At 55.8% G+C, this 16,712-nt stretch overlaps 3 protein-coding genes across 3 annotated transcripts; all 3 read right to left on the reverse strand.

Annotated features, from left to right (window-relative positions):
* Window positions 1-2,526: 2,526 nt before the first annotated feature.
* PG985_016028 (ABC transporter) lies at window positions 2,527-2,759 on the reverse strand (the record flags this gene model as incomplete). Its single annotated transcript, XM_066835794.1, is given in 2 exon segments — window positions 2,527-2,589; window positions 2,601-2,759. The coding sequence occupies 2 exon segments, from the start codon at window positions 2,757-2,759 to the stop codon at window positions 2,527-2,529; spliced, it is 222 nt and encodes a 73-aa protein (XP_066676997.1).
* A 2,366-nt stretch (window positions 2,760-5,125) lies between these two features.
* Window positions 5,126-7,541, reverse strand: PG985_016029 (uncharacterized protein; the record flags this gene model as incomplete). Its single annotated transcript, XM_066835795.1, has 4 exons — window positions 5,126-5,648; window positions 5,729-6,009; window positions 6,093-7,070; window positions 7,248-7,541. 4 exons carry the CDS (start codon window positions 7,539-7,541, stop codon window positions 5,126-5,128), a joined length of 2,076 nt encoding a protein of 691 aa, XP_066676998.1.
* A 4,863-nt stretch (window positions 7,542-12,404) lies between these two features.
* On the reverse strand, window positions 12,405-16,217 carry PG985_016030 (uncharacterized protein; the record flags this gene model as incomplete). The annotated part of the gene is made up of 1 exon (XM_066835796.1): window positions 12,405-16,217. One exon carries the CDS (start codon window positions 16,215-16,217, stop codon window positions 12,405-12,407), a length of 3,813 nt encoding a protein of 1,270 aa, XP_066676999.1.
* Between the last annotated feature and the right edge of the window lie 495 nt (window positions 16,218-16,712).

Below are 16,712 nucleotides of genomic sequence, written 5' to 3' on the forward strand. Positions count from 1 at the left end.
TCAACGTGAGGGTGTTATGAAACATCCCACCTCGTCGTTGCCAAAAGGTTCCTCCTTGGATCGCGAAAGATCGGCCTATTTGTTAATTTGATATGTGATAGATCCGGTTTGGATCTCGAACAGCAAAGACTGATCGAGTTCACAGCTCGATGAATCTTGACGACATTGGTTGGGTGGCCACGATGCGGTGCTCCCCCAAGTTCATGGCCAGAAGCCTCTTACCTTGCATCAAATATGCAGAAGACCGCATGCGGGCAGGCACGATACAGACCGGTCGATTCCTGCCGTGGAAATTCCTGCGCACTTGTCGAAAGCTCGACGATGGTGGGTGGCTCTCGCCTGGCCCTTCGGTACGTCAGCTTCCTCGGTCCCCGGAGGCAATGCTGCGTCGCGATGGCTCTTTGTTCTCATTACCAATCACTCTCCATATGTCTTTCTATTTATTACGATATGGTACTCGATAGGCAGTCATGAGGCTAGCCTATGCGATGATGGCCTGGTGTGGGCTTCGGAGCGCGTGGGCTAGCTTCTTTCCACGCGCTGCTAGCTAAGCGGACATATGGCTGGCCATGGGTTATGGGTGTCGGACGAGTCGTCGAGCTCAAGCCTGCATTTTCATATGAAAAATACATCTCTTCAGTCGGTCGCAAAACAAGCTGACCGCTGTATTCATGACAATGGCTTGACTCGGGAATCGGTTCATTGGGCAAGTAGTGTGCAATTAATCAGGCGCGCATGAGACGGTTGCATACCCCAATCAAAATTCCCATGGAGACCTTGAAAGGATGGTAGTTCGCATCCCCGGGAAGCCTACTGCAGCAATACTTAAGCGTCGGATATGCACACAAGATGATGCAGCATGACCGTGCATGGCGCCCTTTCGTACCGTTGTTCGTCTCTAAGTTCGGGGCGACGTCAACACATGAATATATACCAGATATCCGAGTTTTGACCAACCCAAATCCTATTCGAACTCTATCTAAACCAGCCCATCCTAATTGGAGCCAGAATGGTGAGAAATGTTTATTAAAAAGAGCCGAATACCGCCCTTTGCGATCGAAGTACATCGAATCCCGTGGGGGGATGAAGAATCTCGGTGTAAAAGTGCACTACACAATAAAAGGGGTGTAGGGCCCCAACACTCCATTGGAAACGCATGGAAGATGAACTGTCCAGCTGACGGAAAACCTTGGACGTCGATCTCAGGAAGCCAGCGTGTCAGCGATTCGAACCAGCAAGGGATTTTTTGCGTTAGTATAAATTGGCATCCTTCCTCTGGCAGCTCGCTGGTTCTTCGTTTAGGATCTTTGACCGCAGTCACCTCTCGGGACCTCCCCTTGATCTCAAGGACGATTTCATGATGACTATCCCGCAACACCAAGACGACTGGTCCGTAGATGCAATGTTCGATGCCAGTCGAAACTACTACGCGATGGTCGGACTCCCCTGGAACGCGAATGAGCACGCAATCCTCGCGAAATGGGATGAATTTGGTATGGAAACTGTTCTTCTTTTTATCTATTTCTTGCTGTTTCATTTGTTTTGTTTTCCCTCCGCCCCTCTCCCCTAACTCATATCTTCCCATTTCTTTCTACCTTCCTCATTGCCAAGTTGGATTGCAACAGCTTCTGACTGGAACGCCCCGATGAAAGCTAAGATTTTCAATCTGCTTTCCCACCCCTACTATAGTGAAAGTTATCGTGCCTGCCATCGTTCCTACTGCCGGGGCTACTGTGGTGGTCGATCCGACCAGTTCTGGCCCCAATCTCACCCAGACGCCTACGCTGGAGAACCCTCGCCCGCATCGGTGCCAAACAATGAGGAAGAATACAGTCCCACCGACAACCAGGGGGACCAACAACCCCGGGACGCTTTTGTGGCACACGATGGGCAAGGCTATGATCCCGCCCACCATGACCAGCAACCCCCGGATGCATCCGTGCCAGGTGCTGAGCAACTTCGTGATCCCTCCGATAACCGGGCTTACCAAGGATGCCACCAAGAGTCTTTCCTACAAGCTGAGAGACATGCCGGCCCCTCCGGGCCTTTGTCGACCACTGTGAAGGCCGAGAACTATAATTATTTCAACCATGCATATTTCTACAATGGAGGGTCAGCCAACCGCTCAGGTCGGGGTCAAAGACCCTACTAGAGCCTAGATGAGGGAAATAGCAGAGAGAGGCACGAGAGAAGCTACACAGGGAGCAACTAGCCCATGTCGGGTTACCACACAAAAGAGGTGGTTGATACTGATGGAATGTTCGTTGTTGGGACGGGGAGAGGGATCAATCGGTCCTGGCTTCAACATGGCGCTCGGTGTTATCGCTTCATTGCTTTCTTTATCTTACGAAAGGTCGCAGGTATTATTGTTGGTGGGGGGATGTGTGTAAGATGAGCCAATCTTGCTTTACTTGCGTGCCAAGAGGTACGAACTTCATTCCTTTCTTTCTCTTGCGAAAAGATCTCAGGTGCATGGGGTAAAGGAATATCACGGGGAGTTAACCTTGCTTTACTTTGTGCCACTACTTACGAATTGATGACGATATCCTTCAGTCTCATAATCATGCCGTGCAGTTCGAAACATCCGGTCTGTGGCGTACTGCAGAGGTTCCATCGCACTCGTAGACGCGCCCAGTGCTGCCGAACAGATTGGTCATCATGCCCTCCAACACCCAGTCCTGGTGATTCCAGTAGTGGAAGCCGCAGCGGCTGAACGCGTCGAGGACCCGGGGACTGATGGGGAACCCGCCGATCCTCATTCAAAGGGCCATTTGGCCAAAGGCGGCGAGGGCCAGAGCCACTACGACGAAGCTGGGGAGAGTCAACGTTAGCCCGGTTACGTCTGACTTGGCTGTGGTTCAGATCGCCTGCACCCGGCCTTGTCTCGAGTGCAATGGTTGCACCTGGTGCCTGTGGTGCGGTCCTTGGCCGAACATTTGCAGCAGCATTAGCACGGCCCATTGGGGCTGGGCTGGCCATCCTTCCCGTCTATGGCGCCCGTCTGCTCAAAGGTTTGCGTTCTTCGTCTTCGGGTGTGGTTCTTTCGGTGGTGCTAGGTCTAGTGGTCGTGGTGAACGTCCCCAAGCCGTCGGCCGCGACGTCTGGTCTATCCGACAATTCGGCAGCGTTTCTGGAACAACAATGGTGACGGACCATTTACGCCCCTCGGACCCCGACGGACGACGATTCGTTACATCTCGTCGGAGCCAAAAAGGGGGCGCATTGTGATGGACCGTCGGGCACTACACGAAATCGCCGCCCACGGCGCATACCCCGTTGCCGACGCAAGGGACTACGATCGCAAAGCTGCAGGGCAAGAAGTAAATCGCCATTGTGGAGGTCCCGGTATTGATGGTATCTTATGTATCACGCCCAACATCTTTATCTTTGCGTCGCCAGCGAACCCTGACGAATAAAGCAAGCTGTTGTCGCGGACTGAAGATCCAGCCAAGCCAGCCTCAACCTCCGAAGCTATTGACTCTCTTGATACTTCCCAGTGTAGTATCAATTGGGCAACACCGTGTTTATCCTATCTTGTATTGTCAACAGGTCTTCATCTAGGTCCTGGTGTAAGCAGGGGAGTAGTTCGGGGACCTAGACAAGCTTTCGGGGAGCGTGATAAATGAACGGACATTCTTCTCCAATAAATCATAAGGGAGGTGGAAGATACAAACATATCAACCGCCCGCCAGTGTTTTCCTTGCAGACACGTGGGATAAGGGGTTCGGGCAGCCTGGAAACCGGGAACCTTGGCCCGTCGGCGACCTGACCTGGGGGTGGTGCATCGGGAAGTGGGGGGATATTGGAATCGGCCTCCATCCCCTGCAACCAGGTGCCCGCGGCCCCTGAGTATCAGCAAATGGTTATCCTTGAATCGACGGGGAACTTACTCAACTGCCGGCGACCTCATATCCTAGCTAAGCCCAGGGTACTGCCTACCTTGCAGAAGCTGGAGAGGAAGAACTTACATACCTCATGTCGGCGACCTGGCAGTCAGGCAAATGAATTATGTCGGTGTGCAGTCACATTGGAAAGTGGACGCCGAGAAGAGCCAGTTGCCAGTCGAGTAGAGCATGTCACGCCTCCTTGAGTTGATATGTATGACATTTTTCAGCGCTTGCGGCTGATTGATGTTGAGCGAAATCCTACTTTCAGACTTGCAGCACCATACTTTAATCTTCATTCAAAACACAACTTGCCGGTTTTCGTCACGTTGAATCATAATCTAGATTGCTCACCCAGGGATGCTTGCAGAATGCCAAGCAAGAACTGCGCCGTAGACGGCGACCTGGGAGATATCCCCGTCGCCCCGTAAGGTCGCCGAAGCTGACCTACCCGCCCGCCACTAGCCAAAGCCAACAAGGGGAAACCCCCAGGCCCCACCAAAGCCCGAGTCCCGGGGACCACACAGGCCTGCCGTCAACCTACATCCCTTCACTGCAACTCTGACAACCAAGCTTTTTTTCTTTTCAGCCGCCCAGCACACGCATGGTAGTATCCCAGGTGATCACCCTCCCCTCCTTGACGCGTCTATCGTATAAGCTAAAATCCACTGCATGTGATGAGTGCAAGCAAGTATGCCCAGACGTGGCGTTACACGCACGAAGAGCAGCAGCAGAAGAAATATGGAGGTCGCGAATGTGATGGGCGGTAAAATAAGCAGGGGGGAGATTGCATGCATGCATGCATATGTGACAAGGCATGGAGCAGGGTGATACCTAGAAAATATAAGGTAATGGACGCCATACCTATGATATAGAGTAAGATATATTCTCAAATATATATTTTTTCTTTCCTTATGGTCTGGACTTCGTTCGCCCAGGAAAAGCCAAGAAACGTTGCTGCTTTGTTGAAAGATCACCAACCAATCCCATCCCCAAAACTCCACAACTCCATCCCGATATTGTTACATCGTGCTGTGTCTTACGACCACCCGCCCATTTCCACATTTTAAGCTATAAGAAGCAGGCTCTGTCCCCCAAATCCCAAGATAAATAAATCCCACATTTTGTTGTTGTTGAAATTCCACCACACCTCTCTTTGTCTCTCTCACTCTCCCGCTCCCGCTCTTGCTCTCCTGCCGTCTCACAATGGAGAAACACCAGACGTATACGCACCATCCCCCTCAACTCCCCGGCTGAAGCATCGTGTTGATATCGCTCATAATACTCTCATCCGACGCAATCGAGCTCACAATCTCCTCCTGCGTATACCCGACCCAGAACTGCGCATTCTCCTGCCTCTCCTTCTTGGCCCGGTAAATCTCCTGCGCCACCCCCCTCACCTGGCCCGACGCCCGGCCCGCCGCCTTCCACACCCCCGACAGCTTGTTGAGGGCCCCGATGTTGAGCCGGATCTGCTGCCGCAGGTCCTCGTCGTTGCCCGGGTGCACAAAGTACAGCGCCCACTTGCTCAGGTGCACGATGGACGACAGCGTCAGCACGCAGGTAAAAAAATGGGTGTGCGACGTGATGGGCACCGCGTACGTCACCATCTTGCTGATGGCCGCGGCCGCCGTGATGATGTGCTTGGTGTGCGTGTTGAAGTGGTCGCCGCTCTTGACGATCTGGTGCGGCGCGCAGGCCGTCACGTCGCGGGCGGGCGACGAGTCGAGCTGCGAGTGCGGCTGGTGGAGGATGATCGTACACCTAGAAGGGCAATTTGGTCAGAGAGGGGTTCCACGCACCAAGAGTGAGAAAGAAGAAGGAGAAAGAAGGAAAAGACTCACGCATGGTTAATCATATGCGCCTGAAACATCATCTCGTCGAGCTGCCCGTCCTTGTTGAGGCAGTCCCGCTTCGCCTCGGGCAGGTGCATGCGCCAGTTGGACAGCAGCGCCTCGATCCGGTCCACGTTCTCGTCGCCCGGGAAGACGTTGTCGGGCAGCCGCATCATGCGGCCCAGGTTGCGGATCGAGGCGACGCGGTAGGCGAACGACGAGAACTCGCGCTCCTCGCCGCTGAAGAGCTGGTCGTCGAAGTCTTCGAGGTACATGGGGCGCGGGATGAACTGCGGGGAGGTAGGTTCGATTGATTAGCGCACAGGGAACGACAAACAGGTAAGGATATATACGGAGTCAGCATTGCACTCACCCCGGACAGGTATTCATGCTCCTCGCAAGGCAGCGCCACGTCGGCCACGATATCAAACAGCAAAAAGTTCGTCTGCCGATGCACCCCGGCCACCATGCCATCCACAATAAACAAATCCCACCACGTCCTCCTCAAGCTCTCCTCGATCACCGGATCGCCCTGCCCGTGGTTCGTCGCGTACGCGCGCTGGTAGAGCCCGATCTCGATAGCGATGCGCTCGACGTCCGAGAGCAGGTCGCGCGCCCGGTCGTTGTCGCAGCTTCCGTCAAGCCCAATCAACAGGATCACCATGGCCTGCACCAGGAACCCGTCCTTGGCCGCGTCGGGCGCGTAGACGAGCCGCAGCGCCTCGTCGAAGAGGGTGGCGCGCGCCGGGCCGACCTCGAGGTACAGGGAGCCCGTCCAGCGCATCGCCGCCAGCAGGGGCTCGAGGTCGCGCTCCTTGGCGAGGCGCAGCAGGTGCGGCTTGGGCGGGGCGCACGGGTGGCCCGGGAAGAAGTGGTGGTAGAAGGAGTCGAGGCAGCGCTCGGGCAGCGTCTGCGGCGGCCGGGGGCGGTCGGCGAACTCGATCAGGGCCCCGCTCACGGGGTCGAGGTAGGGGTTCCGGTATAGCTGCAGGCCCGAGAAGCCGGGCGTGGCCACGAAGGGGGACATGGCGGCGGCGGGCGTTTGTTGTTCCGGCAAGATGCCGCCGCCCAGCACGGAATGGAAGGCCGTCATGGTCGACGGCGGCATCGCGGCGGGCGTCATCCCTACTCCTCCTCCTCCTCCCGTCGCGGCGCCCAACAGCATGGGGCAGGCGCTGTCGCCGCCGGCCGAGGGGGGCGAGTCGGACGCATGGCGCTTGTTGGGGTTCTGGGCCGTGTTCCTTCGGGGCCCCTTGTAGCCGCGCCTAGAGGCAATATACTGGCACAAGCTGTCGCTGGCCTTGCATCGCGTACACGGATTGAGCCCGTCGCACTTGAGATGCTTGGACCTCTTTTTTTGTTACACCACGAGTTAGTTATCAGCTTCCCGGTCAACTTGGAAGAAAAGGGGGGAAGGGGGAGGGGAGGGTAAGTAGGTAGATGATAGTATGAGTGACAGTGATGGGATGGTGTTGGGCAGTAGTAGAAGTACTAGCAGCACTAGCACCCAGGATCGCGCGCTACTTACGCAAGCGAGACAGGCCGCCGGAACGGTTGCAGATGGCGCGCGCGAGTCGGTGGCGGGCGTCGAGGCTACCGACATGGGCGCATTCGTCGGTGGCTGCTGCTGCGGCGGCGGCGGCGGCGGCGGCGGGTAGAACGATGATGGCTCTCCAGACGTAGTCGTAGCCGTATTCGTAGTCGTAGCCGAAGAATTCGACGTTTCGGGCAGCAGAGTAGGGGCGTTGTACGCGGCGCCCGCGGACGACACGGCGGCGGCGCCGTGGTGTGGTGGAGCGGGCTCGAGCGGGTAGTGATCCATTCTTAGCGAGTCCATAGGTAGTAGTAGGAAGAAACCGAGTGCCGTTTAGTGGTGTGTATATATGTCTTTTTGTTATGGACTATAATTGTTCACGGGCCGAGCTTTGCAATTATATGTAAGACTATGACTCGTAGGAGGTAGAGATGGCCAAAAGAGGCGGCTCGGCATTAGGTTAGTGGGCGCCCGTTTGGCAGTACATAAATACCGAAACGAGTCGAAATGCGACGTTGGTGGTGGTGGTGGTGGTAAGTGGTGGTAATAGTAATGGTGGGGGGTTGTGGGAGACGGGCCGTCAAAAGTGGGCGACGCATGGGGGAGAGGGAAGTGAAGCAGAAACCAGGAAATCGAATAATGGATGGGCAATGAGGGACGGGGAGGACGGGTCTTGCCAAGATGTGGAAAGGAGAAGAAGACGGGCAGGCGAGAGGGCATGAATGGCCAGAAGAAGCAGGTATGTAGAGCTGATATGTGATACACATATAGATATACTTACATGTAGGTTGGGTTAATCGACAGATGCACACTGCACGGAGACTCTCCCGGCTGGAGGGCTCGGCTCATCCCAACTGACTGTTTCCTCTTCTGCAAGTCATAAGCAGTATAATACAACGTCCACACCCACCCACACACATCTAGCTGTCAACAGTACAGTGCCTGGTCTCCTCTCTTCTCTCTGTTCGCTCGATGCAACTGAGATTGTGCAATTAGGTAACTGAACAGCGGAGAGGATCTGGAAATACCTCGTAGTGGCACCCTTTCTCAGCACGTACCCACGCGGTATTCTGAGACAGACCAAAGAAAAAAAAAGAGCGAGCAGGGAAGAGGAGCGGTAGAGAAGCAGAAGAGGGCCCTGACTGAACAAAAGCCCTGCCACCCGACGACCCGTACATGCATCTACGGGGCAGAATACGGGGCATGGCAGGAGAGGAGAGGGACAGCGACAGGGGGGTGGGATTTGCCAATCGCTCAGCTGGCCCGGAGATGTGTGTCTGTATGCAATGCACGAACCAGGGAGGGGAGGGGACCAGTCTCCGCCTGTCCATCCATTGATTATACTGCCTACCTATTTTTACATACATCTGCACTGCACGCACACGTCTAAGTAAGTCGACATGTCCGAGGGAGGCACGCCTGTAGTAAGGAAAGAATGCATCTGCCAAGTAGCAGACAGTGCAGCTATCAAGACTCGAAATAGGTAGCGGGGCCAAGTGTTTGTCTCCCAGCGATGGGCGGATGAAAGTGGGCATCGTCGCGACTCGATTGATTAAGATGATCGGCCTCTGAACCCAGCCTGCCAGCAACCAGTCGGTAGACTCGAGAGAGAAAAAACGAGAGACCCCACACACTCTCTGCAAGCGAGGCAAGGGGGAGAGACGTTTGATTGGCAGTTACCCTGCAGGCCGAAATGCCTATCTACATGTACAATATCACGGGTGTGCGGAGGGGGGTTAGAAAAGAAAAAAGTAGTAGTTGCAGAAAAGCCCACGTTGCGACGAAGAAAACCAGAGGTGGAAAAAAAGAAACGCCTTTCGCCAGCGTCGCCGAGCCAATCACCCGCCGACAATGGCTTGAGACGGGCGGGTTGGCTGCAACTCGCAGCAAATGCCGGGCCTCTGCTTCTCTGCCTCTGGCTGGTAGGTAGGTATTAATCGAGACGGCAGCGCCCAATGACATAGCTGCCATGCGACTCGATTCGAATTCGGTGCTAGCTGCGGCAGGGTGCAGAAGCGCAGTAATAAGAAGCCGAAGGCCTCAAAGTAGAGACAGAGAGAGACCAGACGAAATACCTACACAATGCAGACAGACGACAGGGCGCCAAACCCGCTTCCCCCCCCGAGTCACCAAGCGCCCAATGGCAGAGGAATCATGAATCATTGGACCGTTCGATTCACCAATCCCAAGATTGGAACGTAGTAATCCTCTTCACCTCTCATCATCGTTGATGACTCTCGTTTCGCTCCCGAAAGCCGGCCATCGTTTAGAGCTCGGTTCCGCACCGGACGCAAGCATGGAACAAGATCTCCCCCCACAAAAACCAGTACCATGGACGGAGAAACTGGCCTGGCGGCCCACTGCTGCTACTGCAGCAATGTCATCACGGCCAGAAAAGGGTTTGGTCTGGCATGAGCAGCTAAAGATAGCAGGAACTATGGCCCACTGAGGAGTGATTCTAGGGCCCTAAGGGAAGAGGTTACAGGTGCCTCGGGAATAAGTTATGTAAGTATGCTGGGCTGGGGAATGGCGTGCGTATCCAGCAAGCCCCCTGCAGGTCAAAGTCTCTACCATACCGAAATGTTGCCAATCCAGCTAAACGACCGCCATAACAAATAATTACACATTGTTTCCTTTACTTCTCTGCCGTGATCGGGCGTGAGTGGAATTGTAGTCAAGCTACGTAGGTGCCATTATTAGTGGGCAAAGTCCGGTTTACTCCAGCGCCCAAAATCAAACCGACAGAGTGCCCGAGGACCATCGACGACAGCAACGATCCCTCCGCAAGTCCCACCTTCAAGCCCCCCGCTGCGAGCGAGACGCATACTCCATTGGGGGTAGGCTGAAAGTGTCGTATGCCAATGCATCTCTCCATCCTACATACGTAGATGACATACATGAAAACTGGCTCTCTCTCTCTAGTCTCAGAGAACCTGGCCACTGGCAGACTCTCAGTCCATGCTGGGGACGGCTCTCTTTCAGCTGAAGCTCGATCGGCCTACCCACAATATATCTCAACGGTCTGTGTCTATTTTAGCATCAATGCGGGCCCGCGCAGTAAATACGCGCCTGCACAGCCTCTCCCGTCGGCATCGCTCGTAGATGTCGGCAACCGGCACCCGGCCGCTCGGGTGTCTGTCAGTCATGTAAGGCTCGATGACCCTCGCTGCATACTGTAGCTCTCATCCCAACTGATGTGATGTGTGTTCCTGCGGTCATCCGTCGGTATGTATGTAGGTATCCTCCTGTCAGCCTGCCTTGAGAGCTGCAAAGCCCCATGAGCCATTCTCCCTACGAGCAAAGCTGAATTGATGAATCAATGGCTGGTTCCACGGTGTGACAGCGTCGTTGCACAAGTAATCCGGGCACTCGCAACATGCTTCCAATGTTCCTAAGCCAATGTCGTAGCTCCCAGCTGATGTGTTACCCTCGGTTTTTCTCCCCGAGCAAGCAACCACATATGACGTTCGTGTGCTTCAATGGCGGTCCATGACCCCCGACCCCAGAGGTCTTTCCAAGGAAGAGTAGTGAGAACTCTACACCGACCGGTGTAGGTGCCGGGGATCTCCAAGTCGACAGGCGATGCAGAGTAGATCCCATATGTATGTATTCGGTGTCAATGAGCGAGCAGGGCGTGTTTGGGACATTGGCCATCACCTCAGGAGATGGCATGGCTAAGCGTGTAGATGAACGCTTGCCCCACTACCAAACTGGCAGGAGTTTGTGAGGCGTCCAGGCGAGGGACACCAACAGTTCACCACCCACCAAGGTATTGGTATTTCCAGGTTCGCTCCCGAGCAAAAGATATACAGGATAAGAAAACAGGGCGACGACCTAGGAAAGATAGGCAAAAGATACAAAAAAAGAAACAGTTGCACTAGCCGCGAATCGAACGCGGGGCCCATCGATGGCAACGATGGATTTTACCACTAAACCACTAGTGCCTCGTCAGAAGCCGTGACACTCCAGGTGAATGAAATGATTCCGCTTTGTCAAATACTATATAGATATCGATTGAACACCGAAGTAATACCGACCATCACCAGGGCCTTCTTTAACTTGTAAGCCCTCCGTGCTTTTCCCACCTCGCGTCGTGAAGCACATAGAGGGCATAAACATTTTCTCCCTAGTCCTAGGTACCTGATCTCTAGCATGAGCATGCGACATCTCGCCCGTGTCGCCTCGCCGGCTGAAATGGTAAATACCAACATCAAGTCGTCGACTACCTACAAAGCACAACCCCAGAGTCCCGAGAAGAATACTCGCAGTCTAAAAGATTCACGGTGACCGAAAAAGTAGACCATGCGATAATACTGAAGCGGCGTGGAATTGAAATATTGCAACTTGGCATGCAGCTCTACGAGGTGAGCGACCAAAACCTTGAGACTAGGAGGATTACACCAAATGGTGTCGTGAAAAATGTATCCCTCTCCCTGATCGCCTACTCCCAAATCCTTTCCAGTATGGGAATCCCAGTGAAATCGAAAGCCCCTGCCCTCTGTGTGCCACTCTTGATGTCCACAGTCCAAAGAATCCAACACATCACAACCCGTAGACCACGTGCCCCTTACCCGTCAGCGAAGCAATGATACTACAGCTTCTACAACAACACCATTACCGCAGTAATCCGACATGCGCTCGGCACCAGATATCATCTGATACCCCTTATTTCCATGATTCGAACTCTCGAGCCACCAGCCTGTGTATACATACATTCACTTACTTATCACAGTCATCCATACATCACAAACCATCCCCAAAGACACCCTACACAAGCACCTCACAGCTGCAGCCCAACTTCATAAATAATAACACATTAATTATATAGTTTAAAAAAGCCCACCCAAAACACAACTTCGCGCCACTGCTATAGACGCACCAGCGTACGTACGTATTCGGAAGGGGAATCGAAACAAGTAATAAAAAACAAGAAAAGGGGTATCCATCAGCAGGAAACGCAAAAACGCAAAAACAAAAACCGATATGCTATGCGTCAACCCCGTATGTGTCCTTCCATCCTTCCCCTATCCCAAACAATCATGCATCTTTCCCTATCCGTCCATCCTCACCTATCCCGAAGAGAGCCTCCGGGCGACAGAGCACATTGGGAGTATATCTCTCTTCATACTCGTTATCCATCTCCTTCTCTCATCAATACCCAACATCATCCCCCACCCCAACCGGCCGCGTATCCTGCCTCCGCGGCGCCACCGCATCCCCCTCCACATCCTCCCGCACCGCCCGCGACGCGTTCTGCGCCGCCTCCCGCTGCACCTCCCCCACCACCTTCTTCTTGTTCTCCTCCTTCTCCTCGCCCTTCTTGATGCTCTCCTCTTCTTGGGCCTCCTCCTGCTCCTGCTGCCTCGACAACCTCCGGCTCCCGCCCTTGCTGTTGTGGCGGTGATGAGTCTTGGTCGACGCCCCTCCCCGGCTGACCGCCCGCGAGTCCTGGCTCCGGCGCGACTTGCCCAGCACCGCATTGATCGGCTCCCCGTTCTTCACCGCCGCAATCGCCTTCTCCGCCAGCTCGACGCTCTCAAACGCCTGTCCGCGGCCCCACTCGCCCAGCTCCAACCCGAGCTTCTCGCCGGGATTGTCTCCGCTGCTGCCCCCGTCCTTGCCCTCGGGATGGTGGTAGTGCATGTGCGGCCGCCGGTGCAGGCGCGCCGCGATGCTGCGCTTCCCGTTCTCGCTCAGCACCAGCTCCCCGAGCTGCCGCATCACGTCGTACCCTTTGTACGTTTCCTCCGACAGCGCGGTGCGCTCCTGCGGCGATAATTCCAGCAGGTCGCGTTGCGCCTGGACAATGCGGGCGCGGCGTACGTACCGGGCCGGGTTGTGCCGGCGCTCCAGCTGCTTCGAGATGCCCTTGAGCGTGTATCCGAACGGTGACACGAAGGCCGCGATGGGCTTGAGCACCAATCCACCGAATCCCATGGCCACGCCGCCGAGCGCACCACCAAACCCATCTTGTTTCGCGCCCTTGACCGGCAGTCGCACAATGCCCGTGACGCCGTCGTAGATGCCAAAGACGAATTCGTGCCCCGCCGCTTGCATGCCCGACTTGATGCCCGTGACACGCGGTGGCCGGCGCACCGTGTCGTCTCCGTACAGCCGGGGCGCGTTGTGGAAGCCCTGCGCAATGGCCATGGCCAAATCGACGGGCGCCTGGGCGATGGCCTTGCCAGACTTCTCCAGGCCCTTGGAGATGTCCGCACCATACTCTTCCATACCCGGTGTAGTAGCGGTGAGGATCGAGTTGTTCGTGAGTTGTGTCTGAGCAGGCGGCCGCAGGCTTTGGTTCTGAGTCTGATTCTGTGGTTCGTTTGACTGCTGCAGCTGCATATCTGAGACTTCGATACCAGCAGAATTGTTCGGAAATGGGAACTCGGTCGCATTGCCGTTGGTAGGGCCCGCCGTCTTCGGTGTCTTCGGCTCGGCCGCCTTCTTCTTCTGCGTCAATTTCTGTTGGCGCTTAGCTTCCTTTTTCTTCTTCCGCTCCGTGCGCTTGGTAGACGTCCGGGCGATCCGCATCGGCACACTGCCCACTCCAGTAAAGAACTCGCCAATGGCACTACCCATGGCCCCAGCAAGACCGGTCACCGGCTCGCCCGGGCCCTCGAAGTCGTTCCATTCTTTGTGGCGTATCAGGCGCAGCCTCCGCCAGGACAGCAGGCCCTTTTCCACAAGGATATCAGCAGCCACTGCGCTCAGCTTGATGCTGGTACCCTTGACCTTCCAGACGGCCACGCGGTCGCTCAGAATGGAACAGCGCATCGATTCCTCCCCACTGAGCGCCAGATGATTATGGAACGACTTGACCGCGTTCTTGGCCCCATCGCCCTCGGCTTCGATGCTGTTAGCAAGCTTCTTTGCTTCCTCGCGGGCCTCGTCGGTCAGGCAGTATTTGATGCCATCCGCGAGCTTGTCAGCATTGAGCTGCTTGTAAGGCACGGCCTCGGGGCCAGCGCCGGCCGTGCCGATCATGGTGCCCCAGAAGTGCTGATCGCCAAAGAACGGCACGACCATGGTAGGCAAGCCGCACTTGAGCGCAATCGCCGTGGTACCAGCTCCACCATGAATGACACACGCCTGAACCTTGGGGAACAGCCAGTCGTGCGGGGTGTTCTCGAGCATGAAGATGTAGTCCGGCGTGTTTTCGCCGCCCAGGCCACCCCAGCCCTTCGAGACGAGCGCTCGAACGCCGGCCTTCTTGACGCCCTCGAATATCATCTCGGTGAACTTGTCCGCATCGTCGACCACAATCGAGCCGAAGCCGATGTAGATAGGCTTCTCGCCTCCATCGAGGAACTCGACGAGATCCTGCGGCGGTTTAAAGGTGGAGGCGAGATCCAGGAAGGTAAAGCCCGCAATGTCGATTTCTGGGCCCCAATCTTCCGGCTTGGGCACCAGGCCCGGGCTCCATAGATAGGTGAATGGCACATGCAGCCGATACGTGGAACCCGGAGCCCATAATGTAGAAACGGGATCGAGCTTCAGGGTGTTCACACGGAAGTCGTTGACCAGATCGCCGAGACCTTGCCACACCATCATCTCCACCAGCGGGTAGGACATGAAGTTTGTGTATCCGGGGTCCACATTGGTCTTCTTGATACTCGCCAGCGGGTGCGGGAAAGCCTGGGTAGGGGTATAAGGGAACGTGAACATGAGATGCAACGGTATTCCCAAGGCTTCGGCGCAGTGGATGTGGGCGAAACTGGGCGGGTTGGCGATGATGGCGTCCGCGACAAAGGGAGCTCTGTGGCCCATCATCTTGAGATTGGCCTCATCCTTTTCGTTGTCAGTGGCGTTGATACAGGCACGCCAGAAGCCGTCAAACATCTCAGCCATGGCGTTGCGCCTGCGGCCAATGTCGCCGGCCTTGACAGACTCGAGCTTCGGGATCATACCCGGATTCTTGACCATGAACGCCATCAGCTCCGAAGGGTCGCCTCCGACCGAGAAGAACTCTAGGCCCGAGTCGTTCTCCACAAACTCTCGGAACGCTGGGTGGGTCGCTATACGGACGCGGTGGCCGTATTGCTCCTTAAGCACCTTGCCGATCTTGAGGAAGGGCTGGGCGTCTCCTCTTGATCCAATCACCATGATGACAATGTTCAGCTTCGGCCGCCTCGCCGACTGGGATGTGGTGGTCGTCGCCGAGGACAACCGCGACGGGCTGGCCCGCCCTGACTCGCCCTTAGCAGCCCCGGGCACCACCTTCTTGACGGCAGTCCCCAAAGCCTTGGCCAAGTACCCCGTATTGCTCGTGTCGTTCACCGTAATGTTCAAGCGGCCGTCTCTCTTAACTTTGCCCTTGGTGCTGTACTGCTCATTGCCGACTTTGAAGCGGCGATACTGGTCATCGCTCCTCCTCCGCTTCTCCTTGGCCGCGGTCTGGCTCGGTTCCAGCGGTACGCCGGGCGTTTCCTCCTGAGCCTCATGTTCGTCTTCGGACGCCGACGAGTCGTCCGAACTGTCACTAGTCTCCTCCTGCTCGCGGCGCGCCTGCAGGGCGGCGTTCAGCACACTAATATTGGTCCCCGCCCGCTTAAAGGCCGGGATCGCAGTGATGGACCGGTTGAACCCCTGCGGCGCGTCGGTCACGAACCGCCTCTGCCCCTCGAGGGACGGGCGCTCGTTCTTCTTCTTCTTGCCGCCGGCGGGCGACGACTCCTCCCCACCCAGCGGCTCGGTCTTAGTCTTGGCGGGCGCGCTCGTGAACGAGGCGTCGGGCGTTTTCGGGCGGGGGCGTTCGCCATCGGCGGCGGCGCTCTTGGGCGGCGAGGCGGGGGAGGTGATGTCGGGCGGGACGAGGCTGGGGTAGACTATGTTGCCGTGGGCATCGCGGACGACGGCGCCGGTGCGGTCTTCGCTCCGGGTGTCGGTGATCTGCAGCGACTCGTCGGAGGGGTCTGGCTTGATCGGACCCGAAGGCGGCTTGTCCAGCTCAAGTCCTGGCATCGAAACCGGCAGTCACTCCAGAGGGAGCACTGGGCTAATCTTGGGCAGCTGCCTGCCGTCGTGGGTTCGGCGTTGTGTTGGAGGTTGAGGTCAAGGTCGAGATCGGAGTACCTTACACAGGGAGAGCGACTGAGCACCTGGTTTGCTTCGTGTTTCAGAAACCAGATAAGTTTCCCCGTGTCTCCAGACCAGTAAGGCCAATCTTGGGTCGACAGAACAAATCGTGACGTGCCAGTGGGCGGTAGGGATCAAGCTTCTAGCCAGTATGGGGATGGATGCATCGACTGGTTGCTTCGCACGGAGATCTTATCCACAATCGATCGGGTATTAGTAGAGAATAAAACCTGGAAGTTTGGTATGATGTATGTACACCAGACGGGGCAAGGTATGTATTTTTGCAAAGAACAATACTTGGGGGTATATTGAATTTCAGAAAGAGAACGGTTTGTGTACTGTAGGTTAGAGAGGCCTTAGGGAAACGGGAATTCGGGAAAA

Source organism: Apiospora marii (assembly GCF_038362585.1).
Source record: "Apiospora marii strain CBS 49790 chromosome Unknown utg000013l_segment0_segment0, whole genome shotgun sequence".
In the NCBI taxonomy this organism is placed as follows: domain Eukaryota; kingdom Fungi; phylum Ascomycota; class Sordariomycetes; order Amphisphaeriales; family Apiosporaceae; genus Apiospora; species Apiospora marii.